Source organism: Drosophila persimilis, unplaced genomic scaffold (genome assembly GCF_003286085.1).
Source record: "Drosophila persimilis strain 14011-0111.01,24,50 unplaced genomic scaffold, DperRS2 tig00000000-arrow-pilon, whole genome shotgun sequence".
Lineage (NCBI taxonomy): Eukaryota > Metazoa > Arthropoda > Insecta > Diptera > Drosophilidae > Drosophila > Drosophila persimilis.
Window position 1 is genome coordinate 8,275,959 of NW_020825288.1, and position 24,713 is coordinate 8,300,671.

General features: G+C 48.2%; 2 protein-coding genes across 3 annotated transcripts in view; one reads left to right on the forward strand and one right to left on the reverse strand.

Moving 5' to 3' along the window:
* Nucleotides 1–366: 366 nt before the first annotated feature.
* Nucleotides 367–8,315, forward strand: LOC6588127. 2 transcript variants are annotated; one of them, XM_026984860.1, is made up of 7 exons: nt 367–465; nt 5,637–6,219; nt 6,292–6,506; nt 6,570–7,107; nt 7,165–7,823; nt 7,884–8,030; nt 8,090–8,315. In XM_026984860.1, exons 2-7 carry the CDS (start codon nt 5,771–5,773, stop codon nt 8,206–8,208), a joined length of 2,127 nt encoding a protein of 708 aa, XP_026840661.1. In that variant the 5' UTR covers nt 367–465; nt 5,637–5,770; the 3' UTR covers nt 8,209–8,315. The 2 variants fall into 2 exon arrangements, with proteins under 2 accessions (XP_026840661.1, XP_026840666.1); XM_026984865.1 differs by lacking the exon at nt 367–465 and adding an exon at nt 4,517–4,623.
* A 3,669-nt stretch (nt 8,316–11,984) lies between these two features.
* The window catches only part of LOC6588282, a 62,906-nt gene continuing 50,177 nt past the window's right edge, over nt 11,985–24,713 (reverse strand). Inside the window, exons 3-11 of the mRNA XM_026984213.1 lie at nt 16,939–17,094; nt 16,669–16,869; nt 16,457–16,607; nt 16,227–16,295; nt 14,962–15,920; nt 14,448–14,893; nt 14,043–14,337; nt 13,814–13,983; nt 11,985–13,750 (exon numbers count right to left, since the gene is read on the reverse strand). Coding sequence (XP_026840014.1) covers nt 12,335–13,750; nt 13,814–13,983; nt 14,043–14,337; nt 14,448–14,893; nt 14,962–15,920; nt 16,227–16,295; nt 16,457–16,607; nt 16,669–16,869; nt 16,939–17,094 — 3,863 coding nt within the window. The 3' untranslated portion in view covers nt 11,985–12,334. The remainder of the gene's footprint in view (nt 13,751–13,813; nt 13,984–14,042; nt 14,338–14,447; nt 14,894–14,961; nt 15,921–16,226; nt 16,296–16,456; nt 16,608–16,668; nt 16,870–16,938; nt 17,095–24,713) is intronic.

The following is a 24,713-nucleotide window of genomic DNA, read 5'->3' on the forward strand; positions in this document are numbered from 1 at the left end:
AAAGAGCGGGTGGCAGTCCCATAAGTTGGAAGTGCCTGCAGCTGATGCTCTCTTTGTAACGGTTGGTCTTTGTATTTTCTGTAATGTCTGGTTCTTACTAAGTTGGCAGCCCCAGCCAGCAAAGCTCTCTCAGTAAGCTTTCTGTAATGTCAGACAGAAGTTCTTTTCCTCTCTCTCTCTCTCTGTCTTTGTCTCTTTCTCTCTCTCTAGCTCTCTATATCTATATAAATTTAACCCGTGCGAAAAGCTTAGCGACGCGAACAGCTGCGAAGCAAAACTTTTTTGTTGACACACAGATAACTGTGTCGGTGGAGAATTGCTTGCTGTGTTGCTGTAACGACGGAATAGTTGCTTCCGAGCGACCAAGCGCTGCGGGCCGCGATTTTTTCCTCTCTCTCTCCCCCCTTTGAAAAGCCCGCGCGCGTTGAAGCTTTGTTCGTGTGGCTTTTAGTGTCTCTCTGATGTGTAAGTTGAACCGTGACTGTGTGTATGTGTGCCAGCGTGCTTTGTTGGATCTTAGTGTGTATGTGTATATATATAATATGGCTATCTGCCTATTAAGATATGGTCTGAGAACGAACGCTGTGAAAAACACTTAAAGAACTTTCGACAAAAATCCCCGCCATGGGGCAGCGGCAGCATCAGCCCATATTTCCATCCCCCATGTGTCCCAGCAACAAGAAACAGAAGAGAACAACATCTGCAGAAGCTTACCCCCCCACCCTCCTCGAAAAAAATCCATCCAAAATTAGTATTAATTACTCGAAAAACAGTTGCCTAGTCGCTTGGGATCCGATTAAAAATTAAACGATAATAATGAGGCAAGCAGGTGTGCGAGCTCTTTCTTAATTTGTCCAATCCGATGACAAGTTCTGAATAATTCAATTAATACTTGTTAGTGGGCCACACACACGCGCCATTTGCGACGCGAAATCTCGCGACAATTGGTTAGGGGTTGCCTCGACACAATGGGAATCATCAGAGAGACCGGCAGGCAATGCTGATGATGTCTATAAACGGGGCGGACAGCCACGCCAAGCCACTCCCGCGTCCTATTCAACTGCCCCACATTGTGTACGAGTGTGGGGCAGAATCACGAACACCAAACACGTTCCTGTTAAGTTCAAAAATGATGAGGCCTCCTTCTCGGCCAGCCACAAATATGTATTCCATTCCATTCGCCATTTCATTTCCCTCGCCTTTTGGTGGCCTTTTACCTGTGCTTAGCACGCGTGCTGAAGGTTAAGGCGGTTTAAGCGTCCACGACCAGAGTCAACTTCCAACTCCACCCTGCGCCACGCCAATCCCCTCTTCCCACCTTGCACGTGTTGTTTTGGTTTCGGTTTCGTTACGCCTCGCAATAACAACACCATGAAACCACGACAACAGCTTTTCGTTTCGCTCACTCTCTTTGGATGAAACTTTAGAGTAAATGCTGCTGGTGGTGCTGCTGCGGCTCTCTGACCGTTTTGCCGGTTTTACAGAGAGAGAGAGAGAGAGAGAGAGAGAGACAACTACGTAAAAGCTATGGAGAAGCAAGACTGGAAAAGCTAGTGGGGGAAATGTGGAGGAAGCTCATCTGTTTGCTATGCTTCTGTTCGTACGTTTCGTGTTTTCGTTGCATGTTTTCCCTGGCAGTCCAAAGGTTGCCCGGGGACAGTTTTTGATGGATTATAAGCAATCTTGTAATCATTGCTGCCCACACTCCTGTCCATGCTTCGCATTCCCCGAGTGCATTCCGGTTGGTAATTAATCTGCCACCCATCTGGGAAAACATTCCAATTAACACGGAGAATCTGTTGCCATTAGCACTACACCACCAGCAAAAAGACTAATTATATAATCAGCCAGCAACAGCAACGGCAACGGCAACAGCAACAGCAACAGCAACAGCAACCTGTGTGGATGCCGCTGCTCCTTCAAGGCTATTCTTATTGTTGTTGGTCAGGGCTGTGTTGTGGTGCCCAGTTCCTCATGGCAGCAGCAGGCCCCCAGAACCTTACGTAGTCACCGTATGGCCTGATCTATGCCTTGCAGACACAGAATATACATAATCCAAATTAATTTCCACTCGCTCTGCGCATAACTTGTTTTCGAACTTCTTGTCCGACAACTTAAGTATATGGAAATTGTATTCTCCAAACTGAGTGTGATGTTAATGATGTTGTTGTTGTTGTTGCTGTTGCTGTTGCTGTTGTCGGTTGCCGTGTGGTGGGGGATATTCTTTGTTTACAAAAATAGTTGACTGCTTGTTGAGTTCAAACAAACAGTGGAGCGGATACTTAAAGTTGTTTATCAGCAATTTCCACATACGAAACAAACAATTAAGGCTGATATCTGGGATATTTCTGTGATTTATGGGTCACAATCAGTCGGAATGATAGGCGCCCTTCCCCGTCATTCATTGTCCGGAAGAGTGCATCTACTTTTGACCTACTCAGGGAACGACCTTCTGATAGTGCATTGCTTATCTGCCAGTCCACCCATAAATGGGCTGGCTGAAATAAATTATCGTTTAATGGCGCACTTTCCTTGCTTCTGACCTTTTTCGTGCATACGACAGATGTTTTTTTTTTTTTAGGTAATTTTATGGTTTTAACTTTTTCTTTATTTTTGTTTTAAACTTTTTTTTGTTTCTTTTTCAAGTATATTCAGTAGAACAAAATCTAAATGCCTATCTAATCGGTGAATTTAGTTCTTGAACCTGAAGAATACACATGTCTGCCATTGGTCTGGGGTAATCAATCGAAACAGGGCAGACGTGATGGGAAAATGGCCTGTAGTACATAGATACGCGTATGTATCCGTATTTAAGTGTGTGCTGGGATAGGCAAACTTGTGTCGTCAGATTTGTATTGTGATGTTCCCTGATGTGATTGTATTGTGATGTTTGTTCCAGTTTATTGCACACTTTGCCCAACAATAGCGAGGACAAACAGGTGAATTACTGCTCTATTCGACCGTGCAATCTCACATCGCATTGCCGCTTACATTTCACGTGGCTGCAGCATGCGACACTTTAATTAGCATTCCGATTCCGAGAGCCCCCCCTGCGTGTGGTGTCGGCCTCTATGCTGGGACTGGACAGGCGGCAGAGACCTGCTCCACCGTGCTGGCTGGCTGGCTGGCTGGCTGGCTGGCCGCCAACGCAGCTCGATCAAAAATGCTGAATAGTAGCCAATTTCCAGCTAACAAATGCGCGACTGTTTTAGCACCACAAGACAGCAGACGCTCAACGGTAAGCGATAAACGATAAACGATAAACGATAAACAGCTACAAAGACAGATATTACGGAAACCCTTTTGGGATGTCTGTGCTTTGGATGTGCAACGTTCACTGATAAACGGCTGCGAATGCATTTGGGATTTGCGATAAAAGCGAACGACGACTGGACAAAGTCCACGCGGCGCATGAGTCATCCCCCCTCTTCCCGTGCAGCTGGGCCAGAGTTCGGCTTGTGCATACGCCCTGTTGGCCAATCGACAGACACACTTGGATTGGCGCACAAGCATGACAAAGACATGGTCAAATGCCAGCGATGCTTGCGGCTTGTGGACACAATACGAGTATGTTGCACAATGAAATTTGCGCTTCTTGTCGATTGAAATTAGATAAGACGCCCAGGCGTAGCAGCCTGGGCCACAGCTACCCACCGCACACTTGCATACAGTTCAGGCACAATTCAATTTCCCATCTGCATACCCGAGCGTATACTAGAGAGAGAGGAGGTTCCATTGTGTACTAGTGCCCCTCCGGCACCGCCTCCTCGCCTCCCGCGGCTCGCATAACAATGGGACGAGCACTTGAGTGAGTTTATCTGTGCATTTGCATTTTATACACCGCATCGGGCATACCAAGTGCTGTCAATCAAAGGAGTTCACAACCCCCTCAATTGGGTGAGGAGGCAAATACTTAAGCGCGAAATGTGCGCGATGTGTGGAGGAAAGGAAAGGAAAGGAAAGTTCTACCTAGATAAGACAGAGTCTGACTGCCCTTTGTACCATATCTGCATGCAATTAATTAACGGAATTTCCATAAAATCAATTTGTTAGGCTAATCCATAAGCGAGTATCGTACGATACTGCGACACTATCAGTGCTTGGCATTAGATTAAAGACAGGACAGCCAGAAAAAGATACTTTCTTGGCATTCAATTAGCCAGACAACAAACAAACATTTCCATTGAAACAATGAACGATAAGCGAACGATGTGCCAAATGAATTGAACTTTTGTGTCTTGCCGTTTGCCAGCCATTAGACCAGGCCCGACAATTGACCGGCTTTGACGCACTGCAGCACCCGGCCACAGCCACAGCCACTTGATGGGCAAAAGTATTTTCATTAATTCAAAACCACTGAGAGTGCACTCGAGCCCCTCCTCTAGGGGTGGACAACCACAGCCAGGCCTCGAACGTCGGCAGAGGCAGAGCCACAGGCAGAGCCACAGGCAGAGGCAGAGGCATCGGTCTGGGCTGCGCCAAGGTGCCGCTGTGCCGCTGTGCCCGCTACGCTGCAGTGTTGCTTTGATTTTCCTGGCGAGAGGACTGCACTGCCACAGCCGCGGGTGCCGCATCAGCCTCAAGTGTGTGTGTGTGTCGTCTGTTTGTTCGAGAAAATCAAGTGTAAGTTGAGCTCCAATCTTCCATGGGGACGGGACTGTCGACTGTGCTGTCAAGTTGTGAGATTTCATAATAGTACTTGCTATTGCGGGTGTGATTTTTCCCCATTGGAAACTGGAAGAGTTCGGGGCTGCCCCTGTTGGGGACCTGCATATACTTGTTAAAACGCAAAGGCATTTGCAGCATACTGCCACATTTTGTGTGGCTATAAATAGCATCAGTCGCACAGCACAAAGCAATGGGGAATGTCTTCCCGCTGTTTTCCGACATGCAACGGCCTTTCAGGCCTCCCCCCTCTGTTCTTTTGTTTTCCTTCAAACCGACACGACGACCCTCAACTTGAACCTTTTGCTGGCTGCCACCAAGTGGAGCCATAGCGGGACGAGAGGCACGTCACCAACTAACATTATGCGGCATACCATTTGACATCATCTAATTGGATTGTAATTGCGGGGGAGGACGGAGGTGGAGGTATCCGAGCATTCGTCATAAGTATCGCTGCGGTTATTTGCGGCTAACCATCAGCAGTAACCATCATTAGGCAACGGACAGGTGGTGTTGTGGGCGCACGTACTCGATTCTGATATAGATTCGATTCGTTATAAGTAGCCTGAGTCTTATTACTTTCATTCGGTTGATTCGATTTGGATATTTGGTTTTCGTTTAGTTGTCTTTCTGAATTGTGTTGTTGTTGAAAGTTAAATAGAAGCGCGATCTTATCGGAGGTCGCCTCAAAATTCTGTCACTGGTCCCACGTGTCGCACTGGCAAACGTCAAGTGAATGTGGATTTATTTATAGCCTGGCTGGCTCTTTGCTTGCCCTCTTCGTTTACAGAGAAGAGAGCTAGCGTGACCTTGACCAGATTGTTTTAGAATAGCGTCCCGCCCCCAAGCCCCAGCGCCGAACGCCCAACCACCAACCAACAACCCATTGGCATTGATAAACGTAGCCGAACCATTCCCGTTCATTGTAAGAACGCATTTGATTAAAAGTAAATTTTGCATTTAAATTACAGCTTGTGCTGCCTTGCGACATGTTGGGCTCTGACTAATTGGCCCTCAGCCAGTCCACTGAGAGCTGAAAGCTGAAAGCTGAAAGCTGAAAGCAGCCTCTGCCGCAGCATCGGGCATCGTCAGCAGCATTTTGGCAATGTTTGCCAGAGGATCTGCCCCAGCCCCTGAATCGTACGGCAGCAACGAACATGCCACTGCAGTCGCAGTCGCAATCACAGTCCCAGCGGAGATAGAAAAACTCAGAAACAGCAGAAACAGAAACAGAAGCCCCAGCGATAAGGGAACAGACCCCTCACCGCTGCAGGAAATCGATGAGCATTACGTCTGCGACATTGCCATGATGAGAATCGGTGGAGAGGAGGCGGTGGCGGCGGCAGCTGGGATGGTGATGGGCCTGTCGACCAGACTGTCAACTGTCGATGACTCAGAATTGCCGAACGAGCCCGTTCCGGAGAATGAAATCCACGCCACCAACAAAGAAAGTACAAATGATGAAGCGAACGAGCTGGAAATCGATCGGCAGGAAGAGGAGCAGGTGGTCAGCGAACTGGTGCGATCGAGTAGCGCCGGTGCCCTGATGGAGGGGTATGTTGCACACCACAGATCACACGATAGATTGCCTAATCATAAACCAAAACCGTTCTTATATTCAATCAGGGACAGCAACAACGGCGGCAGCATGCGAGTGGTGTTTGGGATACTGGTGCGTCTGGTGCTGCCACTGGCGAATGGTGTGGCGCGAGGCATCCAGGGGATTCGAGATGTTCGTGTGCTGCGCGTGCTGCAGAATCTGGCCTCCAGCAGGCAGGCACTGACCCATCTGGTGGCCTTTGCCGCCAACACAATTTCAATGAACCTGTCCTCAGTGCAGGGTAAGTGTTTGCCTCGCATTAAAGTCCCCTATATCGCTCAACAAACCCTTGGTTATTCCACAGTTTCGAATCGCCTGGGACCGCTGCTTAAGCTGCTCAAAAAGCGCAAGTCGCAGGATTGCCTGGAGAGTCTTCCCGACACCCTGAGTGCGCCCAGCTCACCCTCGACACCCTGTAGTCCGATGCAAGGTCCGCCAATTTTTGCGGTGCGCTCGGATGCACCCAGCTGTTGCACCATCAACATACTGGCCGAGCCGCCACCCGGCGAGCCCATTCGAGCCGACATTGTGCTGGTCCATGGTCTGCACGGATCGCTGGTGAACACCTGGAAGCAGGGACTCTGGCAGAACGATCGCAAGCCGGTGGAGTTCGAGCGTCCGCCACGGCCGCCAGTTCGGCCGCCGAAGCGACCTCGCCATTCCCGCAGCGCAGCCATTCATCCAGCGCCCAGACAGAAGAGGGCCAAATTTACCTCCCTGAACCGCTTGCCGGACACCGCCGATGATTTTCCCGTGCAACAGAGGGTGCAGCTGCAGCAGCCAGCGGAAACGCCCTCAGAAGAGTTCAATTTCAATGCTTCCGATAGCGATGACACCGAGGAGTGAGTAACACCCCATTGCTACTTACTTGTCTTCAATTAACAACGTGTGTTCTGCAGCTATGCCTACGTGTGCGGTGACCCCGAGGACATTCAGATCTGCGAGGGAATCGAGTACAGTTTTCCGACGTTCCGCCTGCGAATGCAGGACAACAGTCGCCTCCGACAGGGCGAACTGGAGTCCATGCTCAACGGAGGTGGCAATGAGAACAACACCGAGGAATCCAGTCAGCGGCCGCTTTCCCCAGTTTCTTCCAGTGCTACAACGCGCAAGTCTAGCAGAAAGCAGAGCAAGCCCTCGCCCAACGATCCAAACTACTCCACATGCTGGCCCGGCGACTGGCTGCCTCTGGACTGTCCTGGAGTTCGGGTCATAGCCATCAACTACACCACCGACCCGTACCTGTGGCGTCCGCTGTGGAAGAGAAAGGAGCCGCGCTCCAACTTGTTCCAGCGCTCCCGCGAAATGGCCGAGTTACTCATCCAGCATCGCGTTGGACACGGACATCCCATCATCTACGTGGGCCACTCGAAGGGCGGTCTGTTCATCAAGCAGCTAATTGTGGATGCCTGGGAGAGTGGGCGTTCCGCCATGACCCCACTCTGGCGCTCAGCCCGCGGCTGCTTCTTCTACTCGGTGCCGCATCGTGGCTCCCATTTGGCTAGCATCAAGGCGCCCCTGTTATCGCGTTCCGTGGAGCTCCTAGAGATTGAGAAAAGTAAGGAGCCCTGAAGGAACTCCGAGTGTAAAATGGAATAATGAGTATATTTTCCAACAGATAACAAGTATCTCTTGGACCTGCATCGGCGGTTTGCTGGGCTGTATCATATGGGTCATCTGAAGATCGAGGTGTTTAGTTTTGTGGAGACGGCCCTGACGCTCATGTCAGTGCTTTACCTACGCATTGTGGGCGTGGATTCGGCAGGTGAGTCTTTATCTTTTCATTTCACTGTATGATAGTGTATTAATATCCATATTCAACAGATCCTGGGTTCGGTGATGTGTGCGGCATACGCCTGGATCACCGGGAGATATGCAAACCACGTGGACGTGATTGTATATTGTACAAAGAACTGGTGAAAATGATTGAAAAGGTGTGCTAAGGTGTCTTCAATCACTTGAGGAGCATACATAATTTATTGTACGAGGACCTGATATTGCTGTAATCGATATGTGAATAAGATGGCCAACTGTGAGGATGCCACGATAATTACGCGTACCTAAATGTGATGCGTGTTAGAACGTCGTTTTGTTTTTAATAGTGCATAGCATATTGAATATTTTCGCTAATTTTTTTACATAATTCGCTTTATCCGTAGCTCAAGTTAGTTATACACGTTTTGTTGTTTCTAGTTTAGGTCCCATACAATGTCCTATCCGAACAGGTTAGAGGCACGCTTAAGCATCAATGATAATTTTCTTTGCAATTTTTTGTGATCGATTGTGATCCATCTTGTGGCACTTCGTTGTGATGTTACCACGATCCCCGGTAAATACATTATTGATATTGTACCATCTATATATGTATATATACATTTAGTTATCGCTAGATCTATGAATGTCTATATCTAAAAGTAAAATCCTACACCTCTGTAAAACGTTACCAACGACTACAACAAATGAATGTACTATACATATGTATATGTGAATTTCCAGATTACTAAACCAATCGATGTTTTATACCTATTTGATAAGTGTGTGAATTCTAATAAAAATCCATCATCGAAGATCATATTTGATAAAACAAAGAAAAGATGGTATTTAAAGAGGGGAGGGACAGGAAGCCTATCCAAATTTCCTATCAGATATATCCAGATAGTAATCTCAGATGTCAACGAACCTCCAGCACTAGAGTATCTTTCGCATACTATCTTTATCTTACAGATTGCTGATGTAAATAGACTTACATTTGATACATGCAGATGTACATTTTACACGTATTCTACACATTGCAACATCCTCCAAAAATATGCTACACGATTCACATGTATATGTCGTGTAGAATTACATGACCATTGTCAGCCTCCACGATAGACCTTTCTTTGTCATGGAAGAAAATAATAATTAATTAATTAATCAACATTATCCCATTATTAGCCAAATAAATAAAACACCATTTTGTATGTTTTCCATCATAACTTAGTTTTTAGTATATTTTTCCAATAGTTAAGGTTGCTTTCATTTCTTGTGTTCTGCTTTGCCATCAAATCTTCTGTATTCTCTAAACAAACATCGAGAGCTTCGTTACACTTTTCGTTTAGACTCTTTAGCCTGGCCAATAGCCAATTGCCTTATGCTCTGGCTAGTTGGTTGGTTGGTAATTGCCAATTTCTGTTTTTGCATCGAAAACTTTAACACGAACCGTTGGCAGCTTAGGTGTGCTACAAATAATTAATTTTGCTTGCATATACAATGCATATAAATTGCATAAAAAATACATTAGTTTTTTGTTTCGTTTGCTCCGTTCCGTTTGGTTTCAGTTATGTTCTTTTTATGGATAGTTCGTTCAAAAAAAGGAAACCAAGCCTAAATACTTTTACAAAATTTAGTTACTTGCCACTCTACTAATGAGGTATACAAAATGCGGGCTTAAATGCAAACTAAAATTACAAAAATAATATAATATAAACGATATATGTATAGTATAGTATAGTATACTATCGTAGACTTAGTAGAAAGTGTGTGCTAGGAGCAGCAGCTTTGCCAAAGATTCATTCGAACATATGTAATCATGGTTTCGCCTTACAATTTTAGTGGACTTTTAGTTATTGGTTTTGGTTTGGTTTGGTTTCCGTGGGCCAAAAACCGTTGCAAAATTCGCAATACGCACTTCTCTGTCATCCTAATCATTAATTTTATTTCCATTATCTGTTTATTGTTTTTGCGCTTAAATAATTTAAACATTTATCACATCCACTTACACGGCGATCACAATCGCAGCTATTTTACTTAATTTCTCTCGATCTTCCTTCTCCATCTCCATCTCCTTTTCCTTCCTAACATTTCGTTTCCAAACACGTAATACATACATATCGATTCTCTTATGCCTAATTATATATTTTGTAGTACATACATTTTTCTCATGTTGCCTTTTTGTTGCATATAATATAGTATTAGTTAATTTTTTTTGTCGTATGCTTAATTTTTTGTAACGTTTAAAATGTTCTCTTCTTCGTATTTTATTTTTTTTAGGAATTTTGAGTTTTTCTTTTGCGGAATATTCTTTTCGTTTCATCTTTTTGTTTTGGTTTAAATGCCTTTGTTTTTGGAACACTGGAAATACACCATATAAACGGTTGTTAAACTTATTCGGCTGTACATCTATAACATCGATCATTGAGTTTGGAAATGCAGAGTCTGTGTGGCTTTTTTTTTCAGTATGAACACAAATAAGATTCTTGTTTATCTTGTTGTTGTTGCTATTATTGTTGGCTAAATGGTAAATGGTCTATGCCACCCAACTGGGTGTTGTTGCAGGGTAATGGCTGTTTTTTTTTGTATGGAAAGGTACTATTGTTTATAGTTGCTGGTTGGTTTCTTGCCTCAGGGATCCTCTAGGGTTTTGCTTTAGCTATTTATTTATGTATGTATGTATTTTTGTTGTTGTTGGTATTGCACTTAGACTCTAAATACGTATACAGTTTACAGTTACAGTTTTCAAACACACACATTTTCTTCAATCATATAGCGCATATGTATGTATGTGTATATATATTTTCATATTTTCATTATTTAAAGTTTCTCTCTAATTGGTGTTCACGAGTTTTGTTGTTCTCTGTGTGTGTGTTGTCTGTCTGTGTGTGTGTGTGTGTGTGGTGCATACGTCTGTGGAATGTTTAGATATTTTCTGTATTTATATATTTATGTGTTTGTGTCTCATTTTTCACACTAAACAACAATTCACAAAATACACTGTCATAGTTTTATCCTGGCTGTTTGCGTGTCTACTACTTTTAACTTGTTCTCTTTTCTCTATGCTTATCAAAAATAATATCATGGTATGTGAGTTAGGAGTAGGGGGGCATGTATGAATTGTGGGTGTGTGTGTTTTGGCGTTGTTGGTTTTTTTTTTTTTGTACAAACGAGGTACGGTTGCTGAATCGAATATACAATACAGTAAGGATGCTATGGATTCTGTGGCCTGATTCTATATATGGTATACTTTATGTACTTATATAATTGTAATATATATATATGTGTGTGTGTGTGTTATGTTGTGTTTATAGCTATAGAGAGCACAGAGAAATAAGAATGCAAAAATGAATATAATCAGGTACATTTGATATATCGGTTGTATAAAAAAAAAAAACAAAAACAAAAAGTTCAGCAGTAAAAATATGCGGAAATTAAATATTTAGTTGTATGTAGAGGTGTGCATGTATCAAATAAGAATACAAATACTCGTACAAATATGGTTTACATTACGTTTTAAATCGGTGAATCGATGTGAACACTTGTGACTATTGTGGTTTTGAGTGTGGGTGTGGCTGTGGCTGTGGTTGGGTGGGTGTGTGTGTGTGGGCTATTGCAATGTGTGTGTGTGGTTTCTGTTTGGCTTGTTGTATAAATATATGTGTATCTGTAATTGTGTGTGTGGCTGTAATTGAATCTTTGCGGCAGTCCGGGTTACCAGTAGATTGCTAAATGTAGTACATAATTACTAGTGACAAATAATTGTCATGCATTAACATGTCTATGCATGTTTTCGTATCGGTATCGGTATGCAACAATAAATTATGGTTTTTTCTATTGTATTTTATGCATGTTTGAAGACGTTACATATAATCAAAATTAGCCTCAATTAACGAACAAAAAAAAAACAAACAAAAACTAAAACAAATACAAAATACAGTAAAAAATATATATGTATAGTAAAATATCGCGAGACACAAAAGCCTATAGCTTAAAACTTAGCGTATATGTATATGTATGTATAGATGTATGTGCATGTGTTTGTGTGTGTGGGTGTGTGTATAAATATCATCCTTATCGAATCATTTCTCCCATAGTTCCAGTTTTTCAATTATTAAATATCCTACATTTATAAAATGTATGCTCTATAAATGCTTATCATCCTCATCCTCATCCTTAATTGTCTTTTGGAATGTTTCGAGCTGTGAATGTGGTGGTTTCCTTACTCCTCTCTCTCTCTCTCTCTCTCTCTTTGTAGCTTCATAAAAATACTTTTGCTTGGCGTGGCGGCGGGTCTGCTGCCCTGTGGCTGTGGCCTCACCCATTGGGATCCACCTGGGCCCGGCGATGGACCACTGTCGCCGCTGGCCACGGCTGCTTACTCATGGCCACCTGGCCACTGGCTGTGGCCGTGGCTGTGGCTGTGGCAGTGGTTGTGTTGTCAACGGATGCCACAGACGATGCCTGTGGTCCGTTGGCAGGAACTATGGATGCATTGTGGCTGAACGAGATCGGATTGCCATTGCCTCGCTGGCGATCCTTTGGCTGGCCGGCAGCCGGCCTCTTCTTCTGACTGTTGTTGCTGCTGCTGCCGTTGTTGTTGTTGCTGCCGCTGCTGCTGCTGCTGCTACTGTTGTTGTATTTGGTGGAGGCATTGGCGGCGGCTGACCTTGCCTGCTTGGTCATGTCGGCGGGTAACTTGAAACCATTCGTGAGACAGACGACTGCATACTCGTGCTCCGAGGTGGGTGTCAGGGTGGCGGCCGCCTCCTCCTCGGCCAGCAGACAGATGCCATCGTTGGAATTCGAATGGCGCACAAAGTTCGTGTGGAATTGCTTCTTGCTGCTGCCGTTGCTGCTGCTGCTGGCACTGCTGCTGCTGAGGCTGCCGCTGCGTCGTGCACTGGCACTACCACTGCCCCCACCGGCCACCCCCAGCCCGGTTACGGTGGCTACCAGCGGCAGAGAGTTGGGCGGCACAGCCACCTCCAAGCAGCCGCCGCCGTCGCCGTTGGACGAGGAACATTGTTTGGGGCCGCCCGCCCCCAGAGCCACGGCATTGGGCGGCGTGTGGCGGTAGGGAATGTAGAAGGCCTTGGCCTCCTGCAGCATGGCATCCTGCACCGTCTTGCGCTCAGGCGATCCCCCTCCGCACAGCGGCAGCTGCGACAGATTATGCACCCCGGCAATGCTCAGCTCCGAGTGTCCCTCGTGGGGCGGTAGCCGGGCGACGATCTGGACACTGCCATGGCCATTGGGCAGGTGGACGGCGGCAGCGTGTGCCGAGCTGGTCTGGTACTCCAGCGTGTGCTCCGGCAGCAGCTCGATGTGGTACCGCGAGCGGGGAATGAGCGTCTGCATCTCGTGGCAGTCCTGCTGCAGGGTCCCGCCACTGAGGCCGCCCGCACTGTCGCCGGGCATCCCAGAGGCGCTGCTCAGGTTCCCGAAATTAATGTCCGTCGGCGTGGTCAGGTGCGTGGGTCCCTGAACGCGGGCCTTGAACCGCCGCTGTTGCAGGATGATGAACAGCGCAAAGATAATGACGCAGGCGATGGACAGCAGCGAACCGATCGCAATGCCGCTGTACACCTCCGAGCGGGACGAGGCTCGGTCCTCCTCCAGCAGATTGTGGCTATTGCTGGCCATGTCGAAGTACATGGGCGCCCCCACGCCGGTCTCGCCCACCACGCGGACAGCCACATGGATTTTATCCGACACCGAGACATTGGGAAACTGCGGAACAACAACGAACAGGAGAGGTCAAGGAAAGCCGCAAGAAATTCACCGTATACGCACCTTGTACGAGCAGACGCTGCACTCGAGCACATTTGCCTCGTGCATGACACTGTCCAGGGTCCAGATAATGTTGTAGTGGTGCACCCGTCCATTGGGGTTCACTGGGGGCTCCCAGATCAGCTTCAGACCGTTCTGCTTGATCAGCTTTGAGTTGCTGATGGTGCCAGGGGCTGTTCGACAGAGATACAAATGATATATACAGCATATAGATACAAATTTATTCTCTTACGATCCGGCAGGGTGCGAACGTCTATTTCGCCATAGAAGATGCGCGTCTTGCAGTTGTAGAAATGGAAATTGTACCGCTCGTTGGCACTGAGGCCGCTGACCAGCAGCACAGAGTTGAAAATAGTGCGCTCCTGGCACTTGGACTCCTGATTGGTATTGTGCATGGGCTTCACCAAATGGCACTCGTACACGCACGTCTCGTTGAGGCTGTCCAGAAACTTGAAGGCCAGCGCCCGCGACTCCATGGTGGTCAGGCGAAACGGCATATTCGACTGCTCCGAGGTTCCATTCTCGATCTGCGGGACGAAAAAGAGATTCAGGCAAGACTTTAATAGGGTGCCCAGAAGCAAGGGTAATCCTCTCTACAGATGCTAGCGTGTTGCCTGCCACAGTACAGTCTACTCACAATCTTCCACTGGACATAGCGAAAGTCCTGGCCGAGGAACTCGTTCTCGCTGGTGATGATCAGCACCCGCATCTTGATCCGCATGAAGCGCTGCAGCAGCATGCCCGTCACACTGGCATCCACCACCAGACTGAATATGTCCTCCTCCATTTCCAGCGTTAGATCGTCCACCTCGTTGTCGAGCACCTCGTGCTCTGCATTCCGGAGAACAGTGGCAGCGGCCGTCTGATTGAGGGGCTGTATGATGGTCAAATGGCGGCGCACTTCGTCCACCTTCTCCTCGACGGGCGACAGGGTGCCATGGAGGGGTCCGTTCAGCAGCTGGCTGGGATGCGGATGCGTGTGATTGATGGAGAACTGCAGAATGAAGTACTTCTTGTTGTCCAGCTCGGCCTGCGACCACTTCACATAGGTGTCATTGCCCAGGCCAATGGGACGCAGCATTACTTTGGGCAAAAATAACAAGAATTAGGGGATTCACGAGTCACGAGCACCAGTCCAGGGATATACTTACATCCCTGGGTGCAGCAGGTGACTGGCATACTGCGCAGCGAGCTGACAATCATTTGCTGTGGCACTGCCGTGCCGGAGCGCACCTCGGAGGTGGGATACAGGAATCGTGTGATGAGGGCAAAGGGCCGATACACCGGCAGATTGGTGGAGATAACCACAAACGAGGTGTGATTCAGTTTCATGGGGGCAAAGGAGGTCCAACTGTGCGGATTGCTGCGCACAATGTACACGACGAACATGGACTCCAGGGTGCTGCTGTCGAAGGTGATGTTGATGGTGTGGAAGCTGTGCGGATAGCAGCGAATGTTCTGCAACGGATTGCCCTGCTCCAGCTGCCGCTTGAAGCGCATCTCACCGGTGGCCGAGTCCTCGCCGGCCACATTGCGGGCCATGCACTGGTAGATGCCCTCCTCCTCCGGGTCGAACGAGTGGATGTGCAGATCGTTGCCGCTGATGAACCGCGTATAGGAGCTGTTCAGCTGCACTCCGTTGTGGTACCACACGATGGTCGGCTGGGGATGGCCCTCGGCCCGACAGCTCAGCGTCTTCGACAGGCTAATGAAGACCAGCTCCACGGGCAGGGTGCCCACGATGCGCGGCGGTGTCGTTACAATCACATGGAACGTCTGCGTCTCCAGGGGCGTGATGCAGCTGTACAAGCCCTCGTGGCGCGACTCGCTGGCATTGGCGATGGCCAGAGCCACACTGTTGTTGCTCATCTTGAGCAGCGTGTTGTTCGGGTACTGCAGCCACCACTCGATGGGCACAAAGTCGGCCACCGCATGGCACTGCAGCAGCACAGAGCCCCCGGCAGCCACATAGACGGTGCCATTCTGGAAGGCAGGCAGCAGCTGGGCCTCCGACACGGCCGTCTCCCGCTCCCCCCCATTCGGCTCGACGCGCAGCAGCCACACGAACTGGCGGTGGGCCTTGCTGGCGTACTGGTTCTGGGCCAAGCATCTGGAAAACACGGATAATGCATAATACTATGTACTTTCACGGGGCGATAATTGACAGGGACAATGTGGCGTAGCCCCACAATTACAGGAGGCGCTGGGGCGTGGCCAAATGTTAATTAATGCATTGTTTTTGGGGCGGCCGCACGCTCCCAGGTCGCTGCAATGAGAGTGCGTCTGGCTGATGGATGTGGATTGGCAAAAGGTGTTGATTTAGCTCCGCCATTCCACCAGCAGCACCAGCAGCACCACCAGCCATTCGGCTAATGGAAAATCAACGTCAGTCCTGGTCAGTTTTCCCATTACTCACTTGTATTTTCCCGCCTGTTCGCGGCGCAAATGCCGCAAAATCAATGTGCCATTCGACAGGATGAGAGCACTGTAAAGGGAAAATTAAGGTTTGAAATTAGTAGCTGCTCCTTGGGAATGAGTTCGATCCTCTGAGAACATTCAAGCGTTGGTTGCAAAGAGTTGGCCTTCTTGTTTATAGGAGAGTCTTTGGTCCAGTCTCGATGTTACCACACACTGATCTTTACTCGCCTGTTGTCATTGGCCAGGGATTCGTTGCCAAAGTACCAGCTAATCCGGGCAGGGGGCACACTGAGAAAGGGACAGCTCAGGACAAGGGGTCGGCTCTCCAAAGCGCTGAGATTAGCCGCCTGCTGTTGGCCTGGAAACAGGCGTTTGAGTACTGCAAACGGAAAGGGGGCTATAGTTGGGTGTTCTTTGTATATTTAGCTCATAGTTTTTACCTGGATATTCCACGGTTATGCTGTCGGATAGCGCAGCCGACTCATCCCATTCGACCTTGCAGCGATAGACGCCGCTGGCCCGCTCATTTGGCGGCAGACGCAGGGTCCCATTCTCGTACTGGAAAAACTCACTTTTGCGTATGGATAACTTAACGATGGCCTCATCATTCCGATACCAGATGCAGTAGATGGGCTGGGTGTCTGCACGGAGAGTACAAGGGAGACCTTTAGCTTCCGGGGTCCTTGGTGGTTGGGGGCGGGGATACCTACCCTGATAGTTGTTGTAGGGATTGAGGATGGGTTCGCATGGCAGAAAGTATGGGGCATGCGGCTTGCTGATTGTCACCCTGGTGACGGAATGCTTCTTGATCTGCAAATACGGTCGAAGGGCGCTTGTGTTCTTCGGCTGTGAAACGGCGGCAGCAACTGGAAAAAGCCAAAGGAGCACCGGGAAAACAATTGATTAGCAAATACAGACGTGGATAAATTATGGCCATACCCACAGACAATAGACAATAGACAATAGACAATAGAGAAAAGACCAACAAAAATCGTGGAAAAGTGTTATTTATATTCGTGGCTTAATCTATTGGCCGTTATAAATTTCACGCTTTTCACTTAGCCACTGAACGCCCACGCCAATTGCATTGAGGGTTTTTTCCAGCAATGCCCATAAATACACACCAGGCAAAGCAAAACAAAAAGAAATCTTGCAGAAAATGGCAAACAACGGAGAGCCCTCGCTGGGCTCTGGGCTCCGGGCTGTGTCTGTGTCCCTGGCTCTCAGAATCAGAGTCCGAGACTGCGAGACTGCGAGACTCCGCCTCTGCTGCCGGTGGAGTGTACCGATACGTGCTGCAGGCGTGTCCAGCCAGACTTGGCGTGTTAATTAATTTTTGGTGCCGCTGCCATTTGCAGCTAGTGGCATCGTCTAGCGGGCCAGTGGCCATACGGTGCGTATACGTGATATTAAGCAGTTAAAACAATTACATGGCCAGCGGGCCCCAAAGCGGCAGAGCCAGGAGCATTTGCATACGACTCTGCTTACAGGGCATACATCACCCAACATCATCATCATCGTCCACGAGCCAAGAGTACAAGTATCTATTAGCTGCAGTTTGCCCTGCTGCAGACGATAATGGTCGGAGTCGGAGTCGCAGTCGGAGTCGGAGTCCAAAGTGCCTGGTGAAAAATCACCGAATGCTAGAATCGTAAGAACTCGTCTAGCAATAACAAATGTCCGGACATTAGTCAAATGCGTTGAAATTTATGCTAAAAATGCAATCAACTTGCGTTCCGCTTGAAGGACGAAAGGGAGCGAGAGAGAGAGACCCCCCCAAAACAGCACCACAGCAGCAGCTGTGCCCCAATCAGTTGGCCCACCCAAGTGGCAGGCCGTGGGGGGTAGTGGCAGGCACTGCACTGGTGCACTCAGCTGTGGCCGAATGCCAAGTGCTGAATGCTGGACAACTGACTGCTCGTTAGCCAGAGACACAAATTGTGGCAAGACAGGGGAGTGGAGTGGAGTGGACTGGAGCTGTTCATCTGCTGAATATTTGTTTCGGCTTTTTTGATAAATGTACTTCTATAAATTAGATAATTGCTGAACATCGGGACGTCGGGATGTATTTTTAAAGTTCTGACTCGTGGAATTTTCTCTGGTCTGCTCTGCTCGCTGTCTCTGTCCCTGTCTCTCTGCTGGCGTTGCATGTTTGTACGCAATGTGTTGCAATTTTTATTGCTGTAATTACACGCAATGCCCTGGCGGCAATTTGACGCATGGAAATGCCTGCCACGTCAGCGGCAGCGGCAGCGGCCAGTAGCAACATCGCTAAGTGCGGCAAATTTACACACACACACACACACAGAACGCATGCGGCAAGGAGCAGGGAGGAGGTGGGGGGATTGCATGTGCAGCACAGAGCGTAATTGTTATAGCGTAATTGTTTCAATGGCTGGCCGTTTAACTGCGCTTCGGCAACTACTACTTCAGTGTGACGACGAGGCATGCCGCACAGGTGCAGGGCGGGGCAGGGCAGGACACGAGCCACTGGCATAGGTACAGGCACTGGGCGGAGTCAAAGTTCAGCGATTTTTTGTCATTCCCTGCACACACCTTGCGCACGAACCATTTGTCATCGCCTTGGTCCTGGCTCCTGGTCGCTGGCTCCTGGCCCTCGTTCCTGGCTCCTGGCATGTCAACGGCAGCGTTATGTGCTCGAGAGTCGTTAGCACGGGGGCTATCGTTAAGCGTTTTCAAATTAATTGCTGCACGCCGCATACAGCTTTCTAAACCACTATCAATTATCCGTGGGATTTGGAATCTCTGCCCTGCAACCAGATCGGATCAGAGCCAATGATTGAACTGTCATGACACTCAGCTTTCGTCCAGGCCACACTTTATCTCCGGCTCTCCGATCCCCAAGCCATATGATTTCAGATCATATCTATCCACCCCCGCCCAGATCCCAGATCCCAGATCCCAGACCCCAGACACTTTGCAGTCTCCGGCTCTTTCTTTCAGTCAGCTCAATGGAGAGGAATGTTTCCCAGAATCGTGCTTGAATGCTGTTTGACAAGAAGCACACACAGACGCAGACACAGACACAGACACAGAAGCACCATCAATACAGCCATACTCTCCGGACGAGACTTCTACTAAGTTGTAGCAAGTTGCAAGTCAATAGTCTCCACCAAGCAAAAGGGGGAGCTGGGCACAAAATTTGCATAGTTGAACGCACGTCGTCGACGGCAGTGCATTCCATGCGGCAACTGTTGCTGCAGTCCATGATGATGAATGCAACTGCAATTGCTGAGGCACCAGCAGCAGCAGCAGCAGCAGCAGAAGAGGCACCAGCAGCAGCAGCAGCAGTGGGGCTGCCACATAAATTGCCGGCTGCTGCGCTGAGCTTATCAAACGGCCACATCTTGTGGATAGATAAGCCCCGTCCCGGTGCCCGTGCCCGTGCCCGTGCCCGTCCCTGTGCCCAGTCCCTGGTCTCTGTCTTGGGTCCCAGCCCTGGCAGTGGCCTCCATCTAACGGCAACTGTTTGGATTGCAGATTGCCTTCGCTGGGCCCCCCAATGGAATTTCACAAATTCAAATTGCCAGGCATCCTTTAATGCTGCTGCTGCCGCTGCTGCCCCCGTCCTGTGCCACAGCTGTTGGCACACATTTACCGCTCGAAATCCAAGGCTGTGGCAGCAGCGGTGCGGCAACATTTTATGCAAAATGCAACGCGCTTGAGATAATTTATCGCCTAATGACGTGCTGTTCTAAGGTTGCCCCCCCCCCCTGCCATAAAATGTGCCTGCAGCAGAGAGGAGGAGCAGGAGGTGGGGCTCAAAAAAAAAAAGGAGGAAAAAAAAGAAAATTAAAAATGAAATTTAAATGCCACACGAGCGAGCAGCAGCATCGGAACGGGTTGCAAGTTGCAAGTGACTCTGCCAACTATGCCCACCCCTTTCTCTCTCTCTCTCTCTTTCTCTGTCTTTCCCCTTCTATGTAAGTGCCACACACTATAATGGCATAGAGAGCATTCTTTTGGCTCCGCTCTTCTGCGCTGCTGTCGCTTTGGGGGCGCTCAACGAGAATTTATGAATGTGCAAATGCATACGACAATTTCGCGCATAAATGTAAGCTCCCTGCTACATGCGTACCCCTCCCCCCCCCCCCCCCCACACACACACACACACTTAAGGAGGGGGATGCTGCAGGGGAACACCCACCACAAGTCTGCGGAAAGACGGAGACGGAGACGGCGATGGCAATGGCGATGGCGATGGAGAGATGTGCAGATCGTGTGGCAGTCGAAGATGCGTGTGCACATTCCATGGCATTCCACTAGCGACGGGGACGGCGGTGGAAGGGTGGGGGTGCATGTGGCATGTGGGAAGAAGTTCTATGGTTGCACAGAAAGTATCTTGTAGCTCAAGTTGCTGCTGCCGCTGCTGCAACTTGAATCGCTTCTATTGATTGCAACACAGTTCATTGGCGTAGTGCAGCATGCCCCAGCTGCTCAGCTGTGTGGTGGCATGAATGCCTCAGCTTATTTGGGTTAGCAGCTCAAATAGTTTTACGTGCTGCTCTGATCAAATTTTCAAATGCCACCACCGCCAGCACCGGTTCGAGACGAGAATTTATTGAAAAGTCGTCCCCACAGGCATTTCAATGGAGTTGCCTGCTGCTTGCTGCTTGCTGCTTGCCACACGGCTATAATTTCTCCATTGGAGAGCATTGTTTGCCTTTTGCCAGCACCCGAGCTTTGCTCAATTGAATGTCTGTGGTTGCAGTGTAATTGAGTGGTTGCAAGTGCCCCCCAAAATGGAAACTAGCTGGGGCAGCCAGAGCCAAGTTCCAAGCCAAGACTCACGCACAGTTTTGGGCCAAGTTTTAAGCCAAAAACTCGGCAGCACCCCCCACACACGCACACACACACATGTGTGGGGCAGGACTGTCCAGGGGCAAACCACTTTAGACAATGGCGGGAATTTACTTGGCAAAAGTCAAAGATAAATTGCTTTTTAACCTACAATTCCTCGATTTTGGTTAGTTGGGTCCTGCGCTTTGTTTGTTTGCCACATGCCAAGGCATCGGCAACGGCATTGGCATCCTCTTGCCACACACACACACACACAAAGCATTCAATTGACATATTTGGTTAACTTTTGGCGCTCTCCGGAAAATTCGCATCCATTCGTAGTTCAGGAATAAATTTCCCTTTGGCAATTTGCATTGCACGCACAGGCAGAGCCCTGGTCCCTGGTCCCTGGTCCCTGATCCCTGGTCCTGTGGGGGCATGAAGCGGAATCTTATCTAAATGTTGTTCGGGGCGTGTGCCACAGAGCCCAGGCCCAGATCCAACCATCGCTGGCCCCTCCCAGATACCCCCTCTTCGACTGAAGAACAATAGAAAAGAGCTTTGTTCGATTTTACTTGGCAGTCATGTGCAAATATGTTTGCTGAAAAGTTTTCCATCGGATTATTAAAGAATTTGAATGGAAATGTTCCGCTCCATCGATGAACGGCAGTGGAAATGCCAAATGAATTTCCATTAAGACTCCTTCGGAACCAATTGTGTGTTGCCAACACAATCCTAATTGGCCATTTCTTTACTCCGAGGGATACGTAGTACCTTCCTGGTTCCCGATTCCAGATTCCCGGTTTCTGGTTTCTGGAGACCCATGTTCAAGAGTCAATGGCTGTCACAATAGCCGGATAACCAAAATACAATATGTTTCTGGCTATAAACGAATTCATTTCCGTTGAAATTTGGCACCAGGCAGGCAGTCCAGTCCAGTGGCTGCTCTGCCGTGGAGGACTCACAGCATTTCCCCCCACCGCGATAAATCATATTGTAAAATTTCCGTTCAATATTTTTCGCTGGCAATGAAAACAAACAAACCGGCAACGGCAGAAACAACAAATTGAAACTGGGAGGGAAAGACAGAGCGGTTGCAGCGAAGTTGCAGCATGGATTTCACAGTGGTGGAGTGTTGCCGAACAGGAAAGAAGAGTCAAGTCGTGGGACGGAGTAGAATTGGCCAGATCAGAGCCACAACAGAGAAGAGAAGAGAGACCCAGAGTCCCAGAGTCCCAGAGTCCCATGCCGCTTTTGTTTGGCCACATTGTATGCTAAATGGGAAAATGGGAACGACCCAACACGGATGGGGATGCAGATGAGGTTGCTGACGACGATGATGATGGGCATCAGCTGGTTCCAGTACCATTCTGTGGCCTTCTGTTTGCTGGCATTTTTAAATGGGTTAAACGTAAACCATTTACCAATGACTCAATACAGCTTCCTGGAACTCCTCCACCCAGTGGAGGGACAGAGGCAGAGGCAGAGGCAGGGGCAGGGGCAGGGTATGCATTAAAACCAAATAAATAAATAAGCTGCTGGAAAAAATGCCAACAAGCAGAGGAACTAAAATTAAACCAACAAACGCCATGGCGTGTCAATCGACTAAGGGATACCCTCGAATCAAAATTGGACTGTGAGGGCTATTGATGTAATATTGGAAAATTATTGGAAAATTGTTATAATGTTTTGGAGAATTTTTTTCACTAGAAATATATATCTAAAAATTTCAAAATTCAAGAAACATTAAAAATGGTGCCAAACTTGAACTTTGACTTCATATATCTGCAGGTATAGCCTTGGTAACGACGCAAAAAATTCCATGAAAGGTCATACAATTTTCTTGTCAACCCATGAAATGGTTTGGGCTATCAGGGCTACAAAAAACCGGGGGAAAATTATGAAAGTAATTAAAAAAAAAAAAAAATAGTTTTTAAGGATAGTGCCTGATCCCATACCTTTTTCTACTCCTAGATTGCAGGGTATAAATAAATGCTGGATACAAGCAACAGCAGCACACAAAGCCATGGCCAAAAACCAGAACCGAGACTGGGACGGGGAGCCGAGATGGGGAGGAGGAGGAGGTGGATGGCGAATGTATGTGGATGATCAATAGTCAATGGCCAAATAGCAGAAAATAACAATGTTGCCCAATAGCCAACGAGCCAAACAACAGCAACAAAAGACGCAATAAAATAATAAAAGCGAAAAACGAAAACCGAAAAGCGAAAAGCGAATGAGAAAATAAGAAGAATGAAGAGCCAGAGCCAGAGCCAGAGCAAGAACCACAAACCGATGGTCAAGCGAAGATGAGGATGAAAACCTCCAAACGGTATAAAAAAGAAATTATAAAAATGTTTCAGTTCAAGTGAGTAAATAATACACACACACACGCACACACACGAGGAGGAGCGAAAGAGACAGAGCAGGAGCCAGAGCAGAAGTAATTCGGTTTTTGGTGGAATCCAAAGCCGAAGTCGAAGCCGAAGCCGAAGCCGAAGCCGAGGGTATTTTCGTAAGCTACGCAGCCAAAGTGCAACCGCAAGCCGCAGCCGTCAGCAGTTTCTGCGAAAGGTGGGCGTAGCCAAAAGGAGTGGAGGGGGGCGTGGGGGGGGGGGCCATACATTGTGTGTAAAATGCTAAAAGTATGGGCATGCTCTCTGCGATTGTGTGGGCCATTGCGGTCTGTGTCCGGCAACACATCCACAATCACAATCCCATCAATGTCGTCGTTCTCGTCATCGTCGTCATCGTGCATCCCCGGTTCTACGATGATTTCTATAGTGCCAGCCAGCCAGCCAGCCAGCAGCTCCTTTCACCTCATTGAAGCCACCAAAGCTCAGCGTTGCTCCTCTTCGCTCCCGCCTCTTGTGGGGGCTCCCCGATTATTATGCATCATTTAACAGGAAACATTGTTGCAGTCAATGCTTGGGGCTTCAGGGTTCAGCAGCGGGGGCGGGCTTCTTCAGCAGCAGCAACATGGGGCAGGGGGCAAGGGGGCAGGGCCAAAGCGGCAGCGTCACGAACACAGTCGGGCGACCAGCGAACGTGCAACGCAAAATGTTTTACCAAATGCGAATTGCAAAAGAAAAATTATTGTTATTATGAGTTGCTAATTGAATGGAGTTGCCATGTGTCGACGTCGATGGGGCATGGGGCATGGGGCATGGGCCAGGGATTGAGCGGAAACAACACTCGGGTAACGAGGCTTCGACGTATGTAGAACCTTAGGCAATTGATGGCCATATATCCATCATATATCATCCGAAAACACCACGCTGCTGATGTCTGATGGAAATTATGGCAACTGACAGAAACAAACGAGACATTTCCCGCCTCGATTCTCTCTCTCTTTTCATTGCATAAATTATATCCGTCTGTCTCCGCCAATTGGCTGTCAGATAAAGGTAAACAGCCAAATATTGACAGCCCCAAGCCCCCAAAACCCCAAAAACGTATGCGTACCCTTCTCAATTTGTTGACAAGCGAAAAGCCCCTGAAATTTCTTTCAGTGTATGACGAAAAAAAAAACTAACTGTAAAAATGTAAATAAGCGTAAAATGTACAATTTTTTTGCCCCCATACAGCCCCATAATCACAGCACAGCGCGGCAGCATGTTGCACGTGCACGTGTATGTGTGTGCCACTTGCTCTCCGAGCTGCTTCCATATCGCTGCCTCAATGC

Coding starts and splice junctions, on each gene's coding strand:
- LOC6588127 (XM_026984860.1), top strand. CDS start 5,771: ATGTTTGCCAGAGGATCTGCCCCAGCCCCTGAATCGTACGGCAGCAAC. Junction 7,824..7,883: donor GCTCCTAGAGATTGAGAAAA/GTAAGGAGCCCT, acceptor ATTTTCCAACAG/ATAACAAGTATCTCTTGGAC. Junction 8,031..8,089: donor TGTGGGCGTGGATTCGGCAG/GTGAGTCTTTAT, acceptor CATATTCAACAG/ATCCTGGGTTCGGTGATGTG.